The sequence below is a fragment of the Erithacus rubecula genome (genome assembly GCF_903797595.1).
Source record: "Erithacus rubecula genome assembly, chromosome: 4".
NCBI classification, from domain to species: domain Eukaryota; kingdom Metazoa; phylum Chordata; class Aves; order Passeriformes; family Muscicapidae; genus Erithacus; species Erithacus rubecula.
The window spans coordinates 23,904,807-23,928,634 of NC_136686.1; the positions used below are offsets into that span (position 1 = coordinate 23,904,807).

General features: G+C 38.0%; 1 protein-coding gene across 2 annotated transcripts in view; it reads right to left on the minus strand.

Annotated features, from left to right (window-relative positions):
• Positions 1-23,551, minus strand: part of SLC6A15 (solute carrier family 6 member 15) — a 35,515-nt gene extending 11,964 nt beyond the window's left edge. Inside the window, exons 1-6 of one of the 2 annotated variants that reach the window (XM_079304492.1) lie at positions 23,273-23,551; positions 12,524-12,999; positions 3,872-4,029; positions 3,276-3,402; positions 1,827-2,008; positions 456-566 (exon numbers count right to left, since the gene is read on the minus strand). In XM_079304492.1, coding sequence (XP_079160618.1) covers positions 456-566; positions 1,827-2,008; positions 3,276-3,402; positions 3,872-4,029; positions 12,524-12,812 — 867 coding nt within the window. In that variant the 5' untranslated portion in view covers positions 12,813-12,999; positions 23,273-23,551. Of the gene's footprint in view, positions 1-455; positions 567-1,826; positions 2,009-3,275; positions 3,403-3,871; positions 4,030-12,523; positions 13,000-22,899; positions 23,037-23,272 lie in introns of those variants that run through there. The other variant, XM_079304493.1, reaches the window with a different exon arrangement.
• Positions 23,552-23,828: the final 277 nt, after the last annotated feature.

The following is a 23,828-nucleotide window of genomic DNA, read 5'->3' on the forward strand; positions in this document are numbered from 1 at the left end:
TTGATTTTTTTCCAAAAAGGAGAGGAAAAAATGCTCTTTTTCAAAATGAACAAGTTTATTATGTATGCCTAGATAGTTCAAAGTAAGGCACTGACAACTCAGAACTAGACATTTCAATGTTAGAAAATGGCTAACTTCTCTTTTCATCATTTAGAGGTCTCTAAACTTCCTGAATCCTCTAAATTGTACTCTCAGTTGTTTAGCTTTATAGAGGCATATTACTATGGGAACCCTCACCTAAGAGAGGTAGCTCTACAGACCCTTGGAACACCTAGAGACTTTGGACTTTAGGGCTTGGTGTAGTGCCACTGAGATAAACAAAAATTTTGCAATTAAAGCAAACAGAAATACAGCCATATGTTCAATGAAAACAATAAGCTTAAATGAGAGCATTCATAAATGGTCAAATTGCCACTGAAACTTTAATACCCTGCAAACAGAAATTAAGTACATACCTTAGGGGTGAACATGTGACGAATTCCATCCACTGACCCATTAAGGAGCAGTCCTCTGATCAGAAAGCATAAAAGTACCACATATGGAAAAAGGGAACTAAAATACATGATCTGAAATACAAGAAGGTAACATGACATTTAACATAGACTTTCTTTTCAATAGGCTCATTCACTACACACTATCCTTCAGATATATGACTGCATTGATAATCATCAAGAAATATGCAGACCACTTCCCATTCCCCTTGTCTCTGCAGAAGAAAGCAAAATCATGTGATTGCAGAGAAGAAATTGAATTCTGTACCATACAAAAGCAATATAACTGCCTGATGTATTTATCACTAACAGATAAAGACCCGCTGGACTTCCAGGGAAATTCAGTATTAATTCAATGAGATGAAAAGTAAGAAGTAAACTGTTGCAGAATGTTTCTCTTTACAAAAGAATTTTGACTGGGTGTGGCAAAGTTATGCAGTGTGAATAGAAACTAATTTTGTCTTCAGAAGGAAAGGGGACAAGAATCAATAGGAAGTACACAACCAATGAATTCAATCACTAAGTAATGCTTACTGCCAAAACAACAAAAAATAGCAATTAAATCTGATCTTTCATTACCCATCACTGAAAATTTATTCTTTTTTTTAATTTTTTTTTAATTTTTTTTAATTTATTAGTAAAATAATTCGCTAGTTAAACTTGCTACTTATTTCTTTAACTGAAATGCCCCAAGGAGGTTACAGAAATTGCCATGTCAGTGTGAACATTTTTAATAGCAAAGAATTTTGCTATTGGGATGCATTCTTTTTCCTCTGAAAATCCCACTGAGATCAACAGATCTAGCAATTTTTTCACCAGCAAATCCAAATGGCTGCATGCAGAGGAAAGAAGACAAGGTAACAGTACTCAGATGCAAAGGAACAGTAAATCATTAATTAAAAGAAACAATCCAGAATCCTAGAAAGCAGCTGTGTTAATACCAGAAGCATGCATATGTGGATGCACTGCAATCATACAGTGAGTACACATGGAAATTTATCTCCTTAAACATTCAAAACACAGAGACTTATGCTGCACAATAAAGTAAAGCTGAGGTAGTTACATGCAGCAATTACTGATGAGAAGCAAAATGATTCGTCTTCAGATCTCAATTCCCACTAAGTTACTGCCATTTTCAATAAAATTGCTAGAATTTTAATGCTTAACTACTAATATTCCTCTAGTTGAGATTACACAAATGCAGGGGTGAGTCAAAGCACTTAACCTGAAATCTGTAGGAGCAGGTTATGTTTCACATAAACAGGTTTGTTGAACACAAATGTCCTGAAATGCTTCAAACTAAAACAATGTCATGCAGGTAAACAGTATACTCACTTTGCCTGAAGACTGAATGCCTTTGATCATGGCTAAGCATACCATAACCCAGGCAGCCAGCAAGCAGATAGTCATCTTCCAATTTAAACCTCCACTCTCTGACAGAGAGCTGGAAATATTCAGTGCTTCTCTGTACCAGTAATAAGTGGTTGCAGAACTTTTTTCACACTCTGGCTCCACAACTGTCAAAGAGATGTTAGCAAGTTAAGAAGGGGTTCAGGAGAGATATTTCATAACAGTGTTCTACCACTTCTCAATATTTCTAATTGTGCCATCATTATTTATTAAGAAACTTAACTCACAAAACAGTCTTAAGACATCATCTAAAAGAAAAAGTGACTGCTATTTTTGAAAGCTTCCAGGTATATCTTTTAAAACACCCTTTTGGGATAAAGTATTCCTCTGCATTATGGTTAATCCTACTCCAAGGCAGAATTTATTTCTCACTTCATAACTAAATAGTAGGCAGGCTTAGATGAAGACATATATTCCATTTATCCCACACAAAATTACATTGTCTGCATATGATAAAATGAATTACATACTATGAAAACAATCTCTCTGCAATGAACACAACTTTGAAGACATATGGAAAACAAATTGTTGATTGTGTCTGCTTTGATATGACAAATAAACATTTTTAAGTACTGACTATTTCTGTAAAATAACTGAAGCAAGCAGCTCTGGAAGAAACACCACCAAAAGGTAGAATTTTTCAAACACCCCTGGTTGTTCTTTACTCAAGTAGTAAATAAACCCACAAAAGGCAATAAAAGAAAATTTAGGATCTGAAATAAAAATAAACTAAAAGAAGAAATCATTCCTATTTCAATAGCAATAATAATACAAAATGTGTACTGCTACAAGATAACCAAACCCAAGGGTTAAGGAACTTTTCACGCTGTTATAGAATATGTGCATAAGAGATTATCTCATTAGAGCAAAACTCAAAGGACTGATTATATCATTCCTATAAGTTTACAAAGAAAACAGTGCTCTTATCATTTTCATTTCATTGATATTTAAGTTTTGGTTAATAAATCAACAACTTTTTGCCAGGAAGTATCCTACTAGTATAAATAGAAAAACATCCTTCTTCGACCTTTGTTTTTCACCAAGTATAAAAAACAGTGTCAACATCAGAAAAAAAGAAATAAGATTTTTTTCTGCAACATACTAAATAGCATTCCTCTCATTTCATTACTCTTTAAAATGCTCTTGACAATGATGCTTCTTTGCAAATACAATGCATTTTTCTTGGATTAAGCTTTTGTTGTATTTTTTCAAGTATTATAATGTGACATCTTAAGATAGAAAACCACCTTTTCATAGAGAACTTTGGCACACAAATATGTTCTTAAATTGCAGTTTTTCTCCTCTTTGTTTGAAAATCTCAAATTCTATATACTTTATACGATTTTTAAGAACCTTATATTAACACAGACTTACAGGTATGAGATGCGTTTTTAACCAAAGGGCATTGGTCCCACGGTAACGGATGCTGAAAAGACTGGGAAAAGTAAAACAGGCTCCATCCAATAATTACATTGTAGTACAGGGCCACAAAGAAGCATACCTAGTAAAAAGGAAAAAAAAAACAAAAACAAAAGTTACATTTATTAAGTGAAAAATTCCCTGCTGAACTGCATATTTCTATACATTAGTCAATGAATCTAAGTTTAATTCAACTAAATCAGAAGAAGAAGGGAATTACTTATTCCATTAAAATACCTGACATTTTCTAAATTTTCACTTTTGTCCATTTCTATAGTTACACCTATACTTATATAGGCATTTTTTCCTCCAGAAGACTACTCTGTTCCATAGTTCCTAATTTCAAAAGAATCACAAAATGCAAGTTGACTGACTAAACAGACACATATATACCAACAGTTTTGATGGGTCAATTCAAGTTCTAAGATCTTTGAAAACACTGTAAACTGACCTCGATGCCCAGCTACAAATCAATGGCCTTTCCCTGCAGGAAAACAGGAAATCTAAATCATAACACCTGAAAGCAAATGACAAAATGTTAAAAAACTTACTACACAGCTTGCAAATCCAATTCCTCCAAGTTTGGGGCTGATATAATTCCACACACCAATACTCCCTCGACGGATCCTCTGCCCCACAGCAAGCTCCAAGAAAAAGAGTGGAATCCCTATTATCAGTAGCAAGATTAAGTATGGCACAAGATAGGCACCTGTGAAGGGAACAAAGTATAAATCAGAGTAAATGGAACAAGAGTCAGAACTTGACAGAACAAATGTGAAAATTTGTAATAGCTTCAAATTTGAATTAATGTCCTTCATGGCAAAGCTTTTTTTGATGCCAGAATAATTTTAGCTGAACCTTGATCCTAAGTCTTGTAAGATACCAAAAACCCAAAGACACCTAATTTGTAAAGCACTGTAACATATCTGAGGCAAACCTTACTGCAAGGGAGATATTATTGAAATTTAAATTGGGACATCCAATCAAACTTTTTGGAAATACAGAATCATTGGGAGCTGAATCAACACTTCTTAGAAAACCTTCCAGCTTGACTTGTAACAGAGCAGCAAGACTGAATATAAAGGAAATATAGAAAACACTGTACAAAACATTCTGAGTAAGAATAAAGGAACTTCAATCATAAGAAGTTCAGAATTGATTTCTCCATTCCTCATGGAGATGCTCAAAAAGGGGATTTCATACTGTACATAATAAAGATGCTAACCAGCTGAGCAAGAAAACTGCCTCAGCCTGTTGCTACAAGGCTCCAGTCAGAAAACAGAAACATAAGTTGGAAGAAATGAAGTATTGCAGATCTGTATCTTGCAGTACTACCCAACTCTCTTCTCCACGTCATATTTGAAAATGCTACTGTAACTTCATCTTCACATAAACATTACATATAAAGAGCAATTCCTCTTGTTAAAGGTCTTATTCCCAGGAATGATCATACACAGTTCTAACCTAAGGATGCCTCCCATTTATTTCAGGAAGTCTGATTGCAAGCAAATATATCCATACACTAAGCACACTTCCTCCTTGGCGTTGAGGAGTATTTAGTACTAGAGCTAACAAAACATGCAGGCATCAACAGTAAGTAATGTGGCACCTCTGTGTGGTTCATACACTGCAATAAAGACAACTGTGCAGGACAACTAACTCAAAGGCCTTGAAAGTTCTGTTTGAAACTATTATAAGGCTAAGGAAAAACATTTGAGAGATGCAGACTGCAGTATGTTGAAGCAAGCTACAATGCAAAGATCTAAAGATCTCAGAAGCTTAGATTCAAGGCTGCTAACTTGTATAATCAATGTCTTCATCCTGTGATGAAAGAGAAGCTGAGCAAAATTCAGAAACCAATTTTGCATTTATCCTCAACTCCAGCTAAGTCCTACTTCAAGTTCCCTCATCCAGGGTCAATTTTCTAGGGCTTTTTTAGAAATCTATCAAAATGCATGGGCATTTTCACATTCTTAGTGAGCAATTTATCTCATGGAATACAGTTTATGCTAGGAAAGCTAAACTTTCCTAGGCTTGCAGGAGGTCTCAGATATTCTGGTAGCATTAATTCCTTTTTAGTTATGTTCACTTGCTATTTTGCTCCTCGTGAAGCACACACTAATTGGACATCCCCTTCCATTACAAAGATCTTACAAAGATATTAATCATGGAGTAACTGCAGTCTTGCATTCAAGACTAGGGAGAAAAAAAAAGAATAAATAAAATCTGAGAAAAATTGGAGCCCTGACACAAGGGCTCCTGGAATGAGTCCAGAGGTACTAAGCTGGTCAGACTGAAAAATAGATTTGGGATAGTTGGGGTTATTCAGTCTGGAGAAGAGAAGGTTCTGGAGACACCTTAGAGAATCTTATAGCAGTACCTAAAGGGGACCTACAAGAGAATTGGAGACCTTTAATAAGGGCATGTAGTGACAGGATAAGGGGGAATGGCCTTTAGATGAAGGAGGGCAGATTTAGATTGGATATTAGGATGAAACTCTTTACAGTCTATAGACTATGTTATCAATGAAGTAGCTCATTAGTAGTGTTTCATTTTTATGACTTAATAATATGCTATGCAATATTGTCTGACAGTGTCTACTGAAGCATTGTTTTCAGTGAGGTAACAGCTACATTCCTTTTCAGTACTTTGGTGTCTCTCGTAGTTCAACTTCTACTTGCATGTAATGGAAAGAATGCAAAGGATTTACTTGCTATTAAGAGACAGAAGTAAATAAATATGAGGAAAACTGAGGAACAGAGCAACAACCACATTTAAAATTAGAGGGACTATCTGTCTTAAAAACATACAACACAGAAACCATTAAATACCTCTGATTGACTCAATATTTCTGCAAGACAGAATTTACATAGCAAGTGAGAAGCTTTGGCATCACTATCTTTAAAAAAATCTGCTCATTGAAAGCCAACAGTACACAGATGTTATATCATGCTACTGTAAATGATACCTTAGATCTTAATTAGACAGATGTGGCATAGCTGAGCAAGACAAACCTACACAGCTCAAAAAAATTGGGGCCTAGTGACTTACCCTGTATCCCACTGGATGACTGTATTAGAGCAGGAACTGAACCCAGCTCTTCAGTGTCCCAGTCCACAACCTTAATCACAAGGCTGCAAAGTTAAGCACACGTTTAAAGACTGGGCTGATGTGGGTGTTTTATGGTGAAGTATCAATATAAATTGCAAGATTTATCAGTTAGATTCTACTAAATGAGTTCAATAAGTGTGGTGTTAAATCCACATTGCATTAGACATGACAATCCTGTAATTCAGTGGGTAGCCAGACAGCAGAGTTCACCTCTATACTGCTAGGTTTGTGCAAAGCACCTGAAGTGCTGGTTCTTCTGATTATTCAAATCTCCTGAGTTTTCTTCTGATCTTGTTCCTGTCACCAAAACAGACATATGGAAAATCGTGCATGTGTCTTTCAGTTCAATAGAGCTTGGACATGGATGCAAAAGGCTTCTGTGCCCCATAGTCAACATAAAACCACTGCATCTCTGGGCAAGCAATTTGCTGAAGTCTTTCTTTGAAGCTAGACATACTTCGAAGAACTCTAAGACATCTTCACTTCATCCTAAAAAAGAATCACTATGGAAACATCTCAGCATGCCTCTTATTTCCCTGTGCATGAAAACATGGGCCCTTGCAGTTATATTGGATAAGGACCACTCTAATTTGAATTTGAATAATAAATTTGCCTTGAACAACATCTTACAATCAGTTGTCTGCTACATCTATTAGCTAAGCTGCCTTCTGAATATTGCAATTCTGTGTACATCAGGATCCCCAGGTCTCCTTTCTACATTTACAGAATTATTCAATTCTGAAGTCACTTCTATTTTTTTGCCTGTTTTGGTCTTAAACATTGGCTTTCATATTAAATAAACTCATCTCAATAAAAAAAAACCAAAAAACAAAAAAAAAACCCTCATCCTTTTTCACTAGAATGAATGACAAAGATCAAAGAGATTTCGTGAAGAGTCCATGATTGTTAAAACAGCACTGCACTGATTGTAAAAGAGCACAGCACTGCTTTAATTTCCTATGTTTTTTTATTTAATCAAGTACCAGAATGGGATAGTTGGTAAATTGTCTTTCTTGAGATTACCAATGCATTTGGCAACATTATCAACTGAAGTGGAATAATGACATTGGTTTTGATTTAAGCTCTTAAAAATGCTCAGAAAAATCATAAAATTACATGATTCATTAGTGATTAAAGAGTTGGAAAATACTTCCAAAAGCAGTAACACAAGGCAATATAACCATTATCACCTTGATACTACAGAAGAATTCCTTCTCCTAGCAATGCTTGATGTAATTTGAAAAACGTATTAACTTTGCACTTTTGTTTCAGCTGCTGCTATGCTAGATTTTAATTAAGTGTCTGGTGTCTGATTTAATTCTTATTTAATCAAGGTGAAGTTTATTGCTGTCTTGAAGAGAGATCCCAGCTCTTGCAGCTTACTAGACACTTACTAACAGAGTGCAAGAAAGAAGCTGATGTTCAGAAGATAAATTTATTTTCAATATCAAATGCTAAAATTTTTGAAGTTATGACAAGTGAGCAACAAAACACTGTAAGTTAAAAGTATACTAAGCTTCAGTAAGTAAAATTATTTACTACTGCAAATAGAAACTGCTTTTGTCAGGAAAATTCTGATAAATGGTTTTATGCTTTATCTGTAGGTTTACAGTCTATCCAGATAGGATAGTCTTCCTGTCACTAGTTTCAGTTTCAGTACGTTAGGTGTGGCTTTTTACAAAACTGTGGTTAAAGGGTGAATACCACCTTAGCCAATAAGCATCAATGAAGAACTACACTTGCAAAATAGAAACTAGACATTTCCAGTACACTAAAGCACAACTAAATTTTGAGTCTGATAATTCTAGACTAAAAATTACACTGTAGTCATCAGTGAACTCAAGGCACTGAATACAAACCATAGATCCAAAGCTAATAACAAAGCCTCTGAACCCATACCCAAGTGTTGGAAGACAAAGGAATACTTGCATTGCTCCAATTTCTCTTGTATTAGTTGTTAGCTTCTGACACAGCAACGCAGAGGAAAAAGCACAACTGCTGTGCTTTTTCATTAGACCACAGAACTTTAATGTCAATCTACTGGTATTTCAGTAAAACCTTCAGACTACTTAAGTGTAAAAACTCACAGCGTGACTCTACCCAGGTCAATCTTTACAAAACATAATGACACTATCATCTGCTTCAGATTTTCCCATTTTGCTCGCAGCTTTTATCTAAAATTGTTTAGTAGAGCTTTTGAATTTTTATACCACAGATAAATTTTTAAAACTTACCTTTAAAAAAAAAAAGAAAAAAAATAGAATAAATTAAGTTAATGCTCACAAAAATGCAACACAAAATTTTTGGGCATGTAGGACCTTGTAGACTGCTCACTTTTCTTCAAAGTAAGTCATTTCAGCAGAATATTTAATTTAATTTACTTTTGTTACTTCTAATTATGTATCAGTATCATTATACTTCTGCTAATCCTAAAGGGAAATGACAACCAAACAGAATAAATTTCAAATTATTTCCTTTGTTTGAAAATAGTGAAAGGTGTGCAAGCTGACCTTTAGATGACAGTTATGTGCAGCAGGAAATTATAAATCTAGTTTGTCACTATTTAGTAGCATCTTGGCGAGACTGGGTAGACCTGAGCAGTTTTTAAGGTTATCAAACATAGGAAGTTCAGGCAGCTCTGAATCTATGGTATGCTAACAGAGGTCATGAAATTGTTATATAGGATCTGTGCTTTCTGAACAAACACACATTCACCTTCATGTAGCAAAGGAGGAATAAACAAAACCTACAATGCAAAAATGAAATTGAGCATGTTCAGCTCCAGTGTAAATCGCCTTTATCAAGAATCAAGGATGAAACAGGTTTTTTTTATCTGCTGGGCTCCAAAGAGTGGAAGAGATGCCCTAAGTGCCAGATTGGGTCTAGGCATTATCTGCCAGGGGTAAGAAGTGCCTGTATTGAGGACAGAGAGATCTACAGTCAGCTCCTCAAAACTTTACTGAGCATCTACAGCCCCTATTTCACAAAGCCTAAAATGCCTTTGTGCCCTCCCTCTGAAAGTTAGGAAAACCAGCACCCTAGAGTGCTCTCAGTCTCCTCCCAGACTCTTCTTTCTACTCCAAACATTCAGCATTACAACTACATCCCCAGTGTGGATCCAAGCACATCCCAGCTGCATACCAGCCTTTTTTCTCACCTCTCCCAACAAACACTTTTCTAGGAATAGGACAAGTGTAAAAGTCAGCAAAGAGCTACCCAGTCTTGCTGTAACTCAGTTCATTATAAAAAATACAGATATTACTCTAAATATTAATGAGTTGCTACGAATTAAAGCAACAGGAGTAAGCATTAGGTAATCACAAGGAGTAAACTGGAGGAAGTTGGTTTGGTGGAACAGACCAGACTCAGAAACAGAGATTGCAAAGATATCTACAGACATCCAAATTCCCACTGCAGCCTGGTGCTACTCAAGCTGCTTTTAAAGATGGTATCACTGCTATCTCATTGAAGTAATAGAGAACTCTGATGTTAGGAGTGTCATTATGCCACAGGCCACAGCTATAAACAAACTAAATCTCTACTGAAAACAGGGTGGAAAAACACAACTTTTTCTCCACAAAGTTCTCAAATAACTTATCTATTTGGGCTAACCTTGCTTTGTTGATGTTTATCTATGTTTATTTTGTTGTTCTTGTCACAGAAGTTTAAAAAAAAATACTAAAATGAAGATTACTACACAGGATTTGCCTTTTCTTTTACTGGTGGCTTTAGAATACAGTGTTGTAAGAAGACTGTGAAAGAAACTACTGAGTAACTGTGGTTTTTACTTACTCTTTTTGGTTTAAATTGGAACTGGATTTATTGGTTTACTACTTTTTAATATACTTCCCTCTCCTCACATGGTATTTTCCACTTATAAGTTCCTTAAACACAGAGAAGAAAATTAAGGTCTAAACTGAAGGTAGAGATCTAATCATACACTTCACTGAAACAGATCAAACAAAAATTCAGAGAAAGTTTTCCTTGTACCAAGAAACTTCAACAGGTATTTATAGTACAGCTTTATCAGCAGATTACAAAACAGTTCTAAGACAGATATTTACATGGGTTACATAAAACCATTCTAATTTTACCTAGAATACTTATTTGAAATAATATGTGTAGCAGAAAACAGAATCTCATATAAAATGTGTGTAGCTTGAATGTGTTTGAAGTTTTAACTCCCTCCCCCTATTCTTCTATGCATTTGTGACAATTATCTATCCATCTGCACACACATGTACTTTACATATTTCCAAGTTTTGTGTCACTTTCTCCATCTTGCATTATGATTAACTTGAAAATCAAACAACCTTCAGCTCTAATGATCAATTCCTTTTCTCTGTTGTTCAGAAGGCTGCCATTTGCCAAAATGGTGCAAAATTATTGTTAAAAGCCAAATACACCCTTGTCACAGCATGTGCAGAAAAAAACCACTATCTGCACAGACTATGTAAACGTCCAATTTGCTGCAATCACAGCACAGGAGAAAACACTTATCTACAATCTCACGTGACACCACAGCTACTTTCTCAAGTTTGATTATTAAGGTGTCACAATCCTTGAAGATTGGCTGGCTTACTGTTTTAGGGGTGTTGGTTTGTTTGGGTTTTTATTTTTGAAATGTGAAATTATTAACTAACTTAATTAATTTGTATCTGACCTGAATTAAATTTACCCTCACTGACAGACTAACTTTAAAAGCACCTGAGAGCATGAAACCAACAGCCCAAGGAGCACACTGATGGATCCCTTCTTTTGGTTCAAAGGAGAATCCAGTTGGCTTGCAAAATTCCTAACTACATTAGACACAGACTTTCAAAGACACAACAATACAAAATAAACTGCTGTAGTTCATTATCCTTGAGACTACATCTTGACATCATAGTTTAAATTAGTAATTTAATTACTTTCTCTCCAGAATAGAAAAGAAAAAACCTAAATGACAGTAAAAAAAAAAAATCACTAACTAGATATAAAATAATTGAACTTTATATCCTCATGATAGAATATTTAGAATATAGAATAGATAGAATAAGCACAAACTTAATTTCTAGAGCTTGAATTGAGAGAAAACAAAAAAGGAATTCCCCTTGTATCATATTCTAGGCTCATTTCTATACTCCTCAATCAGTTGTATCATTCAGCTTTTAAAAAAGCAGCAGGAGTAGAATGTTATTCTTCACTTTCTGTACACATTCACTTTGTGTATCATAAAGCAACAGGTTTGTTTTGAATTGGTTAGTAATTAGCTACAATAAAGCATGCATTAATGTAGTAAATTTGGGCATGGTATAGATTTGGATGAAATACTAATCCTGCATTCATAGAGGAGAGAAAGTCTCCAGCCTCATACTTCAAACTGCACAGTTGACCACAGATGGTCAACTGAAAAACAGCTTGATGTTATTGTGAAAGGTACCTTGTTATTTATGAAAATAGTAAAATGTCTAGCAGCACAAAAACAGACACAGCCCCTTAATGCAATGATTTAAATTATTTATCATCAGCTAAAAAAAGGAAAAATAGAGGAAAAAAAAAAAACAAACAAAAAACAAACATACACCACAACTTTTTCCCTCTCAGAGTATTTTTAAGTTCCTTCCAGAAGTAAATCATGATCAAATGGCCAGGAGGTAAAAGCAATTAAGAGAGTAAAGATGTGACACTTAGTACCACTAAGTACTAAAAGACCAAATGCTGCTTTGGTCTTTAAAGTGGGTGTAGTTCTAATGCCTTGGTTTATTGTCAAAATACTATAAAGAACACCTAGCACAATAACCAGGTCCTGAACAATGCAACCCTCCATAATTATGTGTTATGGGAAGCCACTGGTTTGAGCAGTACATATATTGTAACAAGAGCTTTCTACCCTAAAATGAGGAAACAGCATCTTGGAAGAATCTACTACTCCCTTTAGCAAATGCATTTTTCTAAATAAAGAGAATGTGGGTTTTTCCTCATAGGCTCTGGCAAAATCTAAAAAGAACAACTGACACATTGGAGCAGGTTTGACTGTGGCTCTCTCTGCTTTGAAATCCGAAAGGTTAGCATCATCATCTAGGTACAGCTAGCTGTATCACAAAACTTACCTCCACCATTCTTCTGACACAGATAGGGGAATCTCCACACATTCCCCAGTCCCACAGAAAATCCAACTTGTGCCAGAATATATTGGAGTTTGCTGTTCCAAGCAGGTCTTTCATCTTCTACATCTGAGCCTTCTTCAACATCTACATCTTTTTCTTCCTGATCATCAACCATAAGCTCACTCTTCTTGAAGGCATCATCTGAAGAGTCCTCATTAGAGAGCAGGTCCTTAACTGACTCGATGACCTCATCATCTAGTTCTCTTTTCACTACCTTGCTGTTCTTAGGCATTTGTAATTTGAAACAAACAGCAGGGAGATGATGATCAGCTGAGACAGATGGATCTGAAGCAGACTCTCCCTCTACTTGGGAAAAAACACTGAATAAAGAGACTGAAGATGGTGTCTGATGAGTCCTTGACACCAAGGAATCAAGAGTAAGGACTTCTGTTTCTGAGCACTTGTTCTACTGAAAGTACCTGTGGAGGGAAAAAAATTAAAGCGATATTATATTACTATGCAGAAAAAACTTAATTTTGAAATTGTGTGCTTTGTTTTACCCATTTCTGCATATCTCAACGATTTGACAAGAGGAGAAAACAAGAAGAAAGAGATGTTAAACCACTTTCAAGTTTTAGGGAATAAGCCCATCATTTGGTCTAAAAGATTTTATAAAATACATTTCATTCACTTGTTAAGGGTTTTGTTTTGGTTTAGTTCCTAAGGACTGATAGGCTAACTGCTTGTATTTTAATACTATAACAAGATTCTTCTTATCAGGCATAGAAGGGTATGCACTTTACATAAAATGTAGGAGCTCAACTCCATTACTTCCTGGTTCTATAGCTGTACTCGAATTTATTAAAAGTATATTTTAACCAAAGTTAATTAAATTTTTCAGACCATTTCAGAAAGTCATGCAGCAATTAAAATTTTGATAGACAGGATGCACCTAGTAATTCAAAAGCAAAGGTGACTTATTTTCTTGTTATTCTTCATCCTGGCATATATAACTAGAACCATAGTTTGAAAGTAGAGATGCTCCTCTCTTATAGGCTTTAATGCTTTGGATATTTTTAATTATTTCCTGTTTCTAAGAAAGTATCTGAAATATTTGAAATGCCAAATCCATTTTAAAAGCCTACTGATTTAAATGTGTATGTACAGAAACAAAAATGCCTGCGATTGAATATATGTTTTTCTGAAACACAATCATTTAAAAGACAGACAGGCTTGCAGCTGCTATACAAAAGGTAACCACAAGATTTTGGGGAGGAATGTTTTTCAATAAATTCTTCACTAATCATGGGATAAAACTAGTGTGTGCAAAGCCATCTGCACAATTAAGAGTCTTAGAAGGGATTTAGATTATGCGTTAAGCAGCTAAAGAGGGCTTCTGAAAAGAGTACACAAGAAGTCTAATCAAGAACTGCTAACTGGCGAGAATCAGAAATTACTTCAGCAAACATGCCACCTTAGTGCTCTTGCTTGCTGCAACATCTGGTCCATAGTATGAAGACTGCAGCATGTCCTGACAGAATCCCATGCAGTGGAGAGCAGCAAGGTGCTGTTCACAGTGGCTGAGAGATCAAGCGCCTCGCGCCCGCTGCCGTGCCAGATGCAAAGGCAAGGCGCTAAGCCACTGGAACCCAGCCCACAGATTATCAAGACGAGACTTCACAGCACCAGAAATAAAACCTCTGCCATCACAAGTACTGTCACCAACCTTCCAGCCAGCAGGGCAGTTACTTTTCCCAATAATTTCCAAGGATTTGGAAGTTGAAGTTCACTCCAGTTGCCTACTGAACTCCATCGTAACCCCTTTTCATTGATTCCCTAGACTCCGGTCACTGTCTTCTCACTTTCCCTTCTGTTACTGTCTCCTCTCAGCAACTCTAGCACTGGCAGTCAGCCCAGTTTTTTTAAGGATAGTAGAACCTACTTGGCTTGTGATCCGCTTCGTGCTCACCACTGTCACTGAACCGTGCAGGGTTCTACAAACCTTCCTTATAACATGCCGTGGGACTAGAACCAGGCTTTACTTTGATACCAATTCTTCCAGAAAAAAAAATGAAGTGTATGAGCTCTACAGAGAACAGTAGAATAGGGGAAAAGTTGTTTATACAAGAGAGAAATCCTAATACTCTACCCTGTATATCTGGGCTAAATTAATGTCTGTGTGGGCCTCTCTTCATCTGTTCTGTCTTTTGCACTGCAGTCTTCAAAGGACTACACCCTCTTCTACCTCATACATGATTCAGTGGTTCTTAGTTCTGATTGAGATACCTATGTACAACCAAAATGCAAACTTAATACTTTACATTGAAGCATTTAAGCAGTCCTAATGGAGCTTTGGAACTGTAAGTCACAGCATCTGGTACTTCAAACATTACTTTTAGTCACATTTCAAATTTTTTTTTTCCCTTTGTTCCACTGATGTAAATTAGAGCAGCTTCTCAGTTCCAGTAACTAGTAATAAGTTCAGGGATTACATTAAAATGAAACAGCTGCACACGTGAAACTACATCAGTATTTGTCTGCAAGTCTGAAATCTTTCTCTAATTGTAATAACAAAAAGAGATTTTCAGTCAAAAAGACACAAGCTATCCATCAGTATTTGCTGAAATGTTTGAAAAGGTCATACCTGTTTTAATTATTTTAGATAGACTAACTTGCTGGGCAGCAATATGATTTATCTGGAGCTCTCATTGATGACTCAATTCCAACAAAAATTGCATCACTCTGTCCTGTCATGCATTAAACATTGCACTGCCACACTTCAGGATAAACTGGGCTTGAGGATTTTACTCCTAGCACAGTATCATAATAATTTCCCTTTTATTAACCTTCCATTAAGCAGTACATCATCCACAGAAATATCACTGTATAGACTTGCAACATTCGCAGGGCTTGAGAAAATGTGGGAAACATGCTCAACAGATTGAGCATAGACCTAAACAGTACTGCTTTCCTAATTCATCATCACTGGCCAGACTGCACCAAGGATGGATCACAGTCCTTCTGGACACATCACAAATCCAAAGGTACTCTCCAGCTGCCAGATTTAACAACTTCTCTCAGTGTTAAAGGAGCAGATAATAAAGCAAATAAGCAGTCCTCTTTCAAGAGAATCTACCATGAGGTACAAATGTTTGAAGTGTTGTTCCAGCTGGTTTGTGCAAGGAGCCTACTGCTCTGTGCTCGGCACTCCCAGAACGCAGTCAGTGACACACACAGAAGCCTCTCTTTGATCTAGAGCAAACCTACACAGGAGACTGATACCAAACTACTCAGATCGAGCTAGGTCTACATACGAATGCTCCTGTGCCAAGTCTGAATAGGGAAAAAATAGAGTTACTCACCAGCACTGCTTAGCTAAACATGAACCACTGAACAAGCTTACAAGCTTTCTTTTATTTTTCCTCATTAGAATACTGAACTTGAGAACTTCACCATATAAAATGCTATTCTATGTTTCCACATCATTTGGATGTAGTCCAGTATTGAAGTTCATCAGCATTAAACTGGAATTAAAGGAATTATCACACCAAATTCTGTTAAAACATCTCCAGTTAGCTCCAGTACTTGCTACCTTCTACCCTGTCTTGTACAGAAATACAGCACTATGTGATTTGTTATGTAGATTTTTGAATTATACTTAGGAGAAACTATTATTATATTAGGACTCCAAGTCCTAAATCTTGTCAGGTATTTAAAAACGTTACTATGATATTACCAGTACCTTGGATTAAAAGTAAAATGTCTAAAATATAATTTAGCCTTATTAAAACTGTTTGTTTGTAGGTTGTATTTTTTTCCTGTCTTGGAACTAGATCATGTAATTTGATCAACTGATTTAGTTCTCAGCTTCTCATCCTTTTCACGATTCAAATGATATAACCTGTCAGATGAAAACACTGAAGGGAAAATTTTATTAACATATTTATTGGAGAATATAATATTTTTCTGGACTGAAATTTTTCTGACTGAAATGAGCAAATAAGAGTGGTTTTCCTTTTTTATGTAAAATTCCATTTATAAAGAAATCTAAAATTACTCTTAAAATGAACCTGACAAGCATCTGCATTGTTTGATGGAATTTAACAGAATGGAAATTGATGAACAGTACACGTTTCAGTTAAAACAACATTTAGAAAATTATTCTCTCACTGAAATTAGAGCAATCAACCTGAGTTGACATAAGCAAACTTTTGCAAAAAAAGTACTAAATCAAACATATGAGCTAGATTTTAATTACTAACATTGTCCTTGATATGTTAAAATCTATTTCTTTCACATACTGAAAGATAAAACAGCGAGTTTTTTCTGACTTTTTGATATCGAGCAAACTGCAGACTCCAACTTTCTCATAACACAGTGGGAATTTTTTGGTGGTTTTTTTTTTTGTTTTGTTTTGCTTTTTGGGGTTTTTTTTGGGTTTTTTTTTTGTTTGTTTTTTGGGGTTTTTTGTTGTTGTTGTTGTTGGGTTTTTTTGTTGTTGTTTTTGGTTTTGGGGTTTTTTTTCCGTGGAAAAAGGATCAACTCAATGCACCAGCATGCAGAAGTAAAGTACCTTGATTAGACCTCCACATTACTAGCAGATTACGCAATAATAATCCCTTGCAACAGGGAATTCAGATCCAAATTAGCTCCCTGGGAGACACAGGCTTGCTATAGAACTTTCACTTCAGCTTCAGGCCTGCATTCAGAAATGCTGGCACGGGGAGATAAGACCTGCAATGCCTCCACTGACCAAACTTGCAAGCGTTTGCAGTAAGACCCAAAGCAACTTCATGAGTCAAAGCACCAAAAGACACATTGAAAAACTTCACTGCATGCCCTTTTCTCACAATCTTTTTTGTATGGAATGCCTAGTAAGGGAGTTGTCCTGGATCTGTTCAAAACTGCTGCCCCTCTTCACCATTACACTGGCAATGAATCTTATGTTTGGCTCCTTCTGAAGCACCTCTATCAGACAGATCTGCATGCCAAACACTAGATAGGTACCTACTAGAAGAACATAGTACCTCTGGTTCTCTCGGCTGTGTAATATCAATAAACATTTAAAAGTTACAAGGCTGGAGATTTTCCCAACACATACAGAAAAAAAGGCACAAAAGAAAAAAACCTCACAGATTTGAAAGTATAATGAGTTCAGCTGCCCCATGTTCTTGGAAATTCAGCACAAACCTCTATAAAAAGACATTTGTAAGGCAATTTCACGTTTGAAACGTCCCACAATACTATTGCAATGACTGATATAACTAAGCATTAATGAACTTCTAGCAGTGTTTTTCCAACATAAATTACAATACAATAACTCTTACATTGCATTTCTTCTTAAAACTAGCATTCCCCTGTGAAAAAGAAAGCCAAAAATATTATTTTCTAACACAGTGTACTTTCTTCTTTCTTTTATAATCTTATTTTTACTTCTGATAGAAACACAGCAATTTGACAAAATTATTCACATTTCATTTGTAATGCATTACAAAGAATCCTCAATACCTTTTTAGGTTTAATACCTTTTGCCATTAAAGAGATTAAAGAAATGAACATTCTATTTTTCAGAGCACTGGGTTATTCCCTGAGGAAGCAGTTGCATACCAACATGCTGCTGTGAGGGTGAAAAAATGCAATAAAAAGCTACAGCCAGTTCACATCACCATAATTTCAGCTTTGAAAGTGGATTGTGCCAGTGCAGTGTACAAGTTCAGTCCTGCAAGTTTGTTCCTGTTCATTAAATCTTCTCTTTGACTCCCAATGAAGAAACAAGTATGGTTAAGCAGAGGACATGGAACTAAAAGGATTTTCACCATTACACATGTTCATAAAGGATCTTCACTCATATTCATGCCAAAGGTTTCAGTCTGTATGAAATCACTGGAGGAGAATCATATGCAAAAGAGAAGAAGAGGAGCCTTTTGCACCAAAAGGAAGCATACAACATGCATCTCAAATACGAGTCTACAAGGTAGGAAGAAAAAGCATGCTGGGAACAACCAATACAAAAAATGAAAACCACAGTTTTAAGAGCAAGGGACTGCTGTAAGTCTGTAAAAATGAAATCTGTGCAGACAGGAGGAAGGGAATACTGGGAGAATACCTAGTGACTATCATATCAGAGTGAAAAAGAGAGGAAGAAGACTGCAGGAGCAAACCAGGTTTCATAGGAGTATTGTGACTGTGAAGAATGGCTATCACTGGGGGGATCTGTGTACAGATAATTGTTTCAGGGAGAGTTACACTGTGTTACAGTACTCATTGCACAGACTGAATTACTGCAATGCAGCATTGGGCTCCTTGGCGGAAATAAGAATACACAACATAACCTTTTTGTTTAGTCAAGCCCATCTCTGTGAACTGAAGCAACCACTATGTTGCTCTTCAGCATGAGCTGCATGATCTAGCATTTTTCCCTATCTAATTTAATACAGCCTCACAGTAAGATATAGATTCAATAGGTGCTTAACTCAATTGCAATTAAAGATAATTATATTCTATATCATTATACTTGTATTAGCCTGTCTCAGAAAACATCACTGAAGAATGTAAAGAAATCTGTTAACACATTCATGACACTGTAAAAAAAATAGGAGCTCTGTGGGCCACAGGAGACTTAAAGGTATTAGAAGAAATTTTTATTCTGGTGTCCCCAGCATTTATACTATACACTTACACTACAGCAAAACTATTTAAAAATGCAGGACTAAATTCACACCTGCTGCAGATACAGGTAGTTATACATACTTCAGTAACACTGCATCTGTTTCATATTGCTGGGAAATCTCTTCTCCATTCCTACAATATTTTGTTCATCCCTTTATCCTACAACAAAACGTTGCACAGACTCAAATGCAAAAATATTCTGGTCCAGATTAGTCTCCTTGAATTTCAGTTACAGGAGAATACTTCCTACTGTTATAGAACAAACACAATAAATTAACAAAAACAGTGAAGTTTCTTTCTCAGAATTGTTCATTATCAATAGACTAGATCTTAACAGCTTGTATGACTACTGCCAAATCACTGACTCAAGAGAAACATCTAGAGACAGAATGTTACAACCTAGAGCTCTTAAATGTCAGGTTTTCTTTTCACTGAACATAATCTCCAAAGAATTAATTTGCCATGCTGTAGCTTCTCACTTCTGCTTTCACAGGTTTCTCAGTATTTTCTTTTCACAAATCAACTTCACTGAAAAACTTCAGACTTACAGGATGAGCTAACTGTAACCTCCTATTCAAATGGAGAAAATATATCACTTATCCATCAGTCTTTTCTTATATATACTTTATTGAAGGAACAAATTGAGTAGTTACCACTCCTTCAAGTGAAGTAATTTCAGCAATTATAAAGAAATGCTACCTCCGGTTGGTCAAACTGAAAAGGTGCAACTACTGGCAACTTGAAACAAAATATCCATATTCTAAGCTCACCATATAAGATACAAGAGAACCATGAGTTTATTGCAGAATTTTATCACACTTCTCAGACGTGAGAGGTTATAAAAGTATATTTAATATTTCAATAAAGTATTAAAGTGATTTAAGTTGCAAAATCAATTACTGAAAATTAGATACTACCAGATACTTTAAAATGGATCAATAAAAAAATCAAGTTGTCCTTGGGAAGAATGTATGTGATTACTTCTTCCTCTGTGTTTTTCATATACATAAAAAAAAGCCGAACTGAACACATGGGTTAGTGGAAATCTTAATTCTCATCACATCTGCTTATTTGATTTTGTTTATGTTACAATAAATGCCTATGTCCTTAAAAAGAAAATTATTAATACCAATTCCACTACAAAAAAATCAGACACTGTAAATTTCCTATTAGAGTTTTCATGCCTTCTCCATTTTGGCTTACGGAAAGCATGCTGAACTATTAATATTGCAGTACACATTTCTGACACTTGAAATACAAACCCATTATTAGGCAGCAGCAAGAAACTCTTTCCCCAAAGTGGGAAATAGACTACTGGCACCATGACTCGAGGCACTGATGTCCACAGCATTACACAAACCTTTTCTTCCCTTTCTCCCACACAAACAGGGAATCCCTAGCCTTAGGAGTGAAGGGTAAGAATGCAGAGCTCCATTTCAGTGTAGGCTTACGGGAAGCTCAGTCCAATTATTGCCATTGCCTAATGCACCTGCGCTGGCAGTTACCACTGCATTTTCACACCACTTTGTACACCTTCTCAACCGGATTTGTGCTCCTGGCTCTTCAGTAGAATAGCATTTGGTCATCATTCATCAATGATACTTTTGCTCTAAATAATTTCAACACATTTCCTGAAACATTTACTTTGAATCCATTTTCAAGGACAAAAGGGGTTGCTGGAGTTTCGATTGGCCACCTGCTGATATGTCAAAGTTATTCTGCAGCTTGAGAATCCAGAGATCTCTAAAGTCATATGGAAAAGCTGCTGACATTGCTATGCTAATGTATAAAATTTGGGACTGAAAACTGTTCTTCCAAAATCAACAGGTATTTTGTCTTTTATTTAAGAACATTACTCATGGACATAAGTGAAATAGCTAGCACAATGGAAACGAGTTGGGAAAGCAGGTAAAAACATCCTTAATGTTGTGTACACTTCTGGTACACTACTCTAGAGAATTAAAATATATATATATATCTTCTGAGAAAGATTCTACCACAAATACTTCAAGTGAGAATTCCATACCACTTGAGCAGTGACTACTCCTTAAGAATGTAATCTAAATCAAAAGGAGTAGCTGCAATGAGTACACTGTGCTTCTGAATGATTTTTTCCTGACTAACTCAGCATTTGAAAAGTTTTGTGCATACAGGCTTTTGCAATATAGAAAAAAGACAACTGTAAGAATGACAAGACATGAAAGGTCAACGGGAATCAGATTATGCTATAAAACAAGTTTCAAGATGCCTTGGCAGTTTCACACACTCAGTTTTCTGTACTGGTGACATATCTGAACAGCTATGAAATAGTTTGGTTTTTCATGCACAGATCAAAACCTATGGGAGTTTTTTTTCTTGAGTCTGAAGTGCAGAGCTGAGCTCAAAGGGAGTGTCTGATATGCACTGAATGCAGGCTGTGATTCTATGGTTATATTAATATGGAGTGTGGGTAAACAAAAAACTTGCATATTAGCAAAAATGAAATTAAGCAATGTTTCCTAAGTAGTTTTCATAGTTTCCTTTCTAATGTGATGCTGAAAATGGGAGATATACTGCTAAATAGAAAGAAACTGATTATGTTGTCGTCGGTTTATAATCAAATTGAGAAAGCTGCCTGCATAATACATCCAGCATACATTTAAATGGCATCAGATAACAAAATCTTTATTTCATTTACAGTTTTCCTTGTAGGGAAGAAATTGGGTCCATATCCTATAGTATGCCACAGTGACACACAGATGGTAACGTACTATTTCAAAATTATTAGGCATATCTTAGAAAACAACACTACAACAGTGAGCTTGTTATGCAGCAGCATCACACTGAAAATAAAATAGTTGATTATAATGTGGTCTTTAACAAGTAAAACACAGCACAATTTACTTAAATAGATGAAATCCCATCACAACTCTCACGTGTGCCAGGTCAGTGTGACTGTGCAGACATATTACAATCATTTCATTTACTTCCACCAAAAAAGCAAAACCTTGCAAAGAAATTCCAGCTCGCTCTAACACTAGCAAAACGAAAACAAAACCAGGCAATATGGGCATAGAAAATTAGAAAGATTAATAAGCAAAGAGAAGAATCACTCCAGGAGAAAACTGTAGGTATGAATCTATCCTGTGGACACGCCGCGGTACACGTTGGGCTGCAACCATCAAAACCCTGCACGGAAAAGAAACGCAAGAGCCAGAAAGGTTGGGAGAAGGTGCTCATTACCATACCCACCCAAACATGGCTGACACCGGGGCGCAGCAGCCCCCGGCCGCCGGGCTGCCCCCGCCTCCGCGGGGCGAGAGACGCGAGCGGCGCGCCGGGAGGCACCGAGCGGCCCCGCCGGGCGACGCCCACGCTCCGCAGCAACAATGCAGCGCCCGGGCCCGGCCCTGGCCACGGCACACGCTGGGGATGCACCCACGGGCCGCTCCCCGCGGTACCCGGCTCCTTCGGCTCGCCCTGCTCTCCCCCAGCCCGGGCTCGTCCCTGCGGCGAAGCGCATCCCCGCATCCCCGCGGTGCTCCCGGCGGGAGACAGCCCGCGCTTCTTGCGGAACACGCGCTACACACGCAGCTGAGCCTTTTTACGCAACACGCGGGAAATGAATGAAATGTCTTTCACTCGGAAAAGGATATAAATTCCTCGCCCTTGCCAATAGCAATAATAATAATAACGCTGATTAAACAGCCCCGTACATCCTTTTAACCTACCGCTGGGTTAAAACACATGGGCGGCTTCTAACCGGCGCTCGCTATTGTTTCCCGAGGGGCCAGCTCTCTCCCCGCCAGCGAGAGCGAAGGCAGCCTCCCCGGGTGGGCTGGGGAGACCCCGACCCGCAGGAAGACGGACACTGGGCGGAAAGGAACCCCCGCACATCCTGTCCCTTCCCGCCCGGCGACACACGCGAGGCGGCCACGCTCCGCCGAGGCCCCAGCCGCATGGCAGGGCTGGGCGAGCGCGGGCGGCCCCGCGCTCCCACGCCCAGCGCCGCGCCGTGCCGTGCCATGCCGTGTTCTGCTCTACCCTGCTGTGCCGGGCCGGGCCGAGCCGAGCCGTGTTCTGCCCTGCCGGGCCGTGCCTTACCTCCCCCCGCCGAGCGCCAACTGCCGAAAGGGAGGCCCGGGTGCCCCCACGGGTGCGGATGGCGAGTGGGGCCGTGCGGGCGCAGGGCTCAGCGGCAGGCAGGCGGTGGCAGCCACATGTGCCCAACCCTCACTGCGGCGGCGTTTAAAGACAGACATAAAAGCGGCGGGGGGAGAGGAAAGGGGAGGGCAGCGCCGGGCCGGGGGAGCCGCACCTCCTGACGCAGGGAGGAGAGCCCACCCACCCGCCTGCAGCAGCATCTCTCTGCCGGAGGCGGGCGGGGAGGAGGCAGGCGCGGCAGTGACAGACCCGGGAGGGAGGCGGCCCCGTCCGTACCGCCAGCATCCCCGCGGCCACGCTTAGGCACCGCGGATGCCTCATTTCTACCCTCATCCTCACCCCCTGCCGCCTCTGCGCCCAGAGTCGGGGCGGTCCCCAGGTCCCTTGTGCCGCTCGCAGGGCTGCCAGCGGCGCGCCCTGCCCTTCCTGTTGGTGCGGTAGCGCCGCACGGGCGGGGTGTGCCCTCCGGGACGGCCTGGAGGAGGGAAGGAGGTGC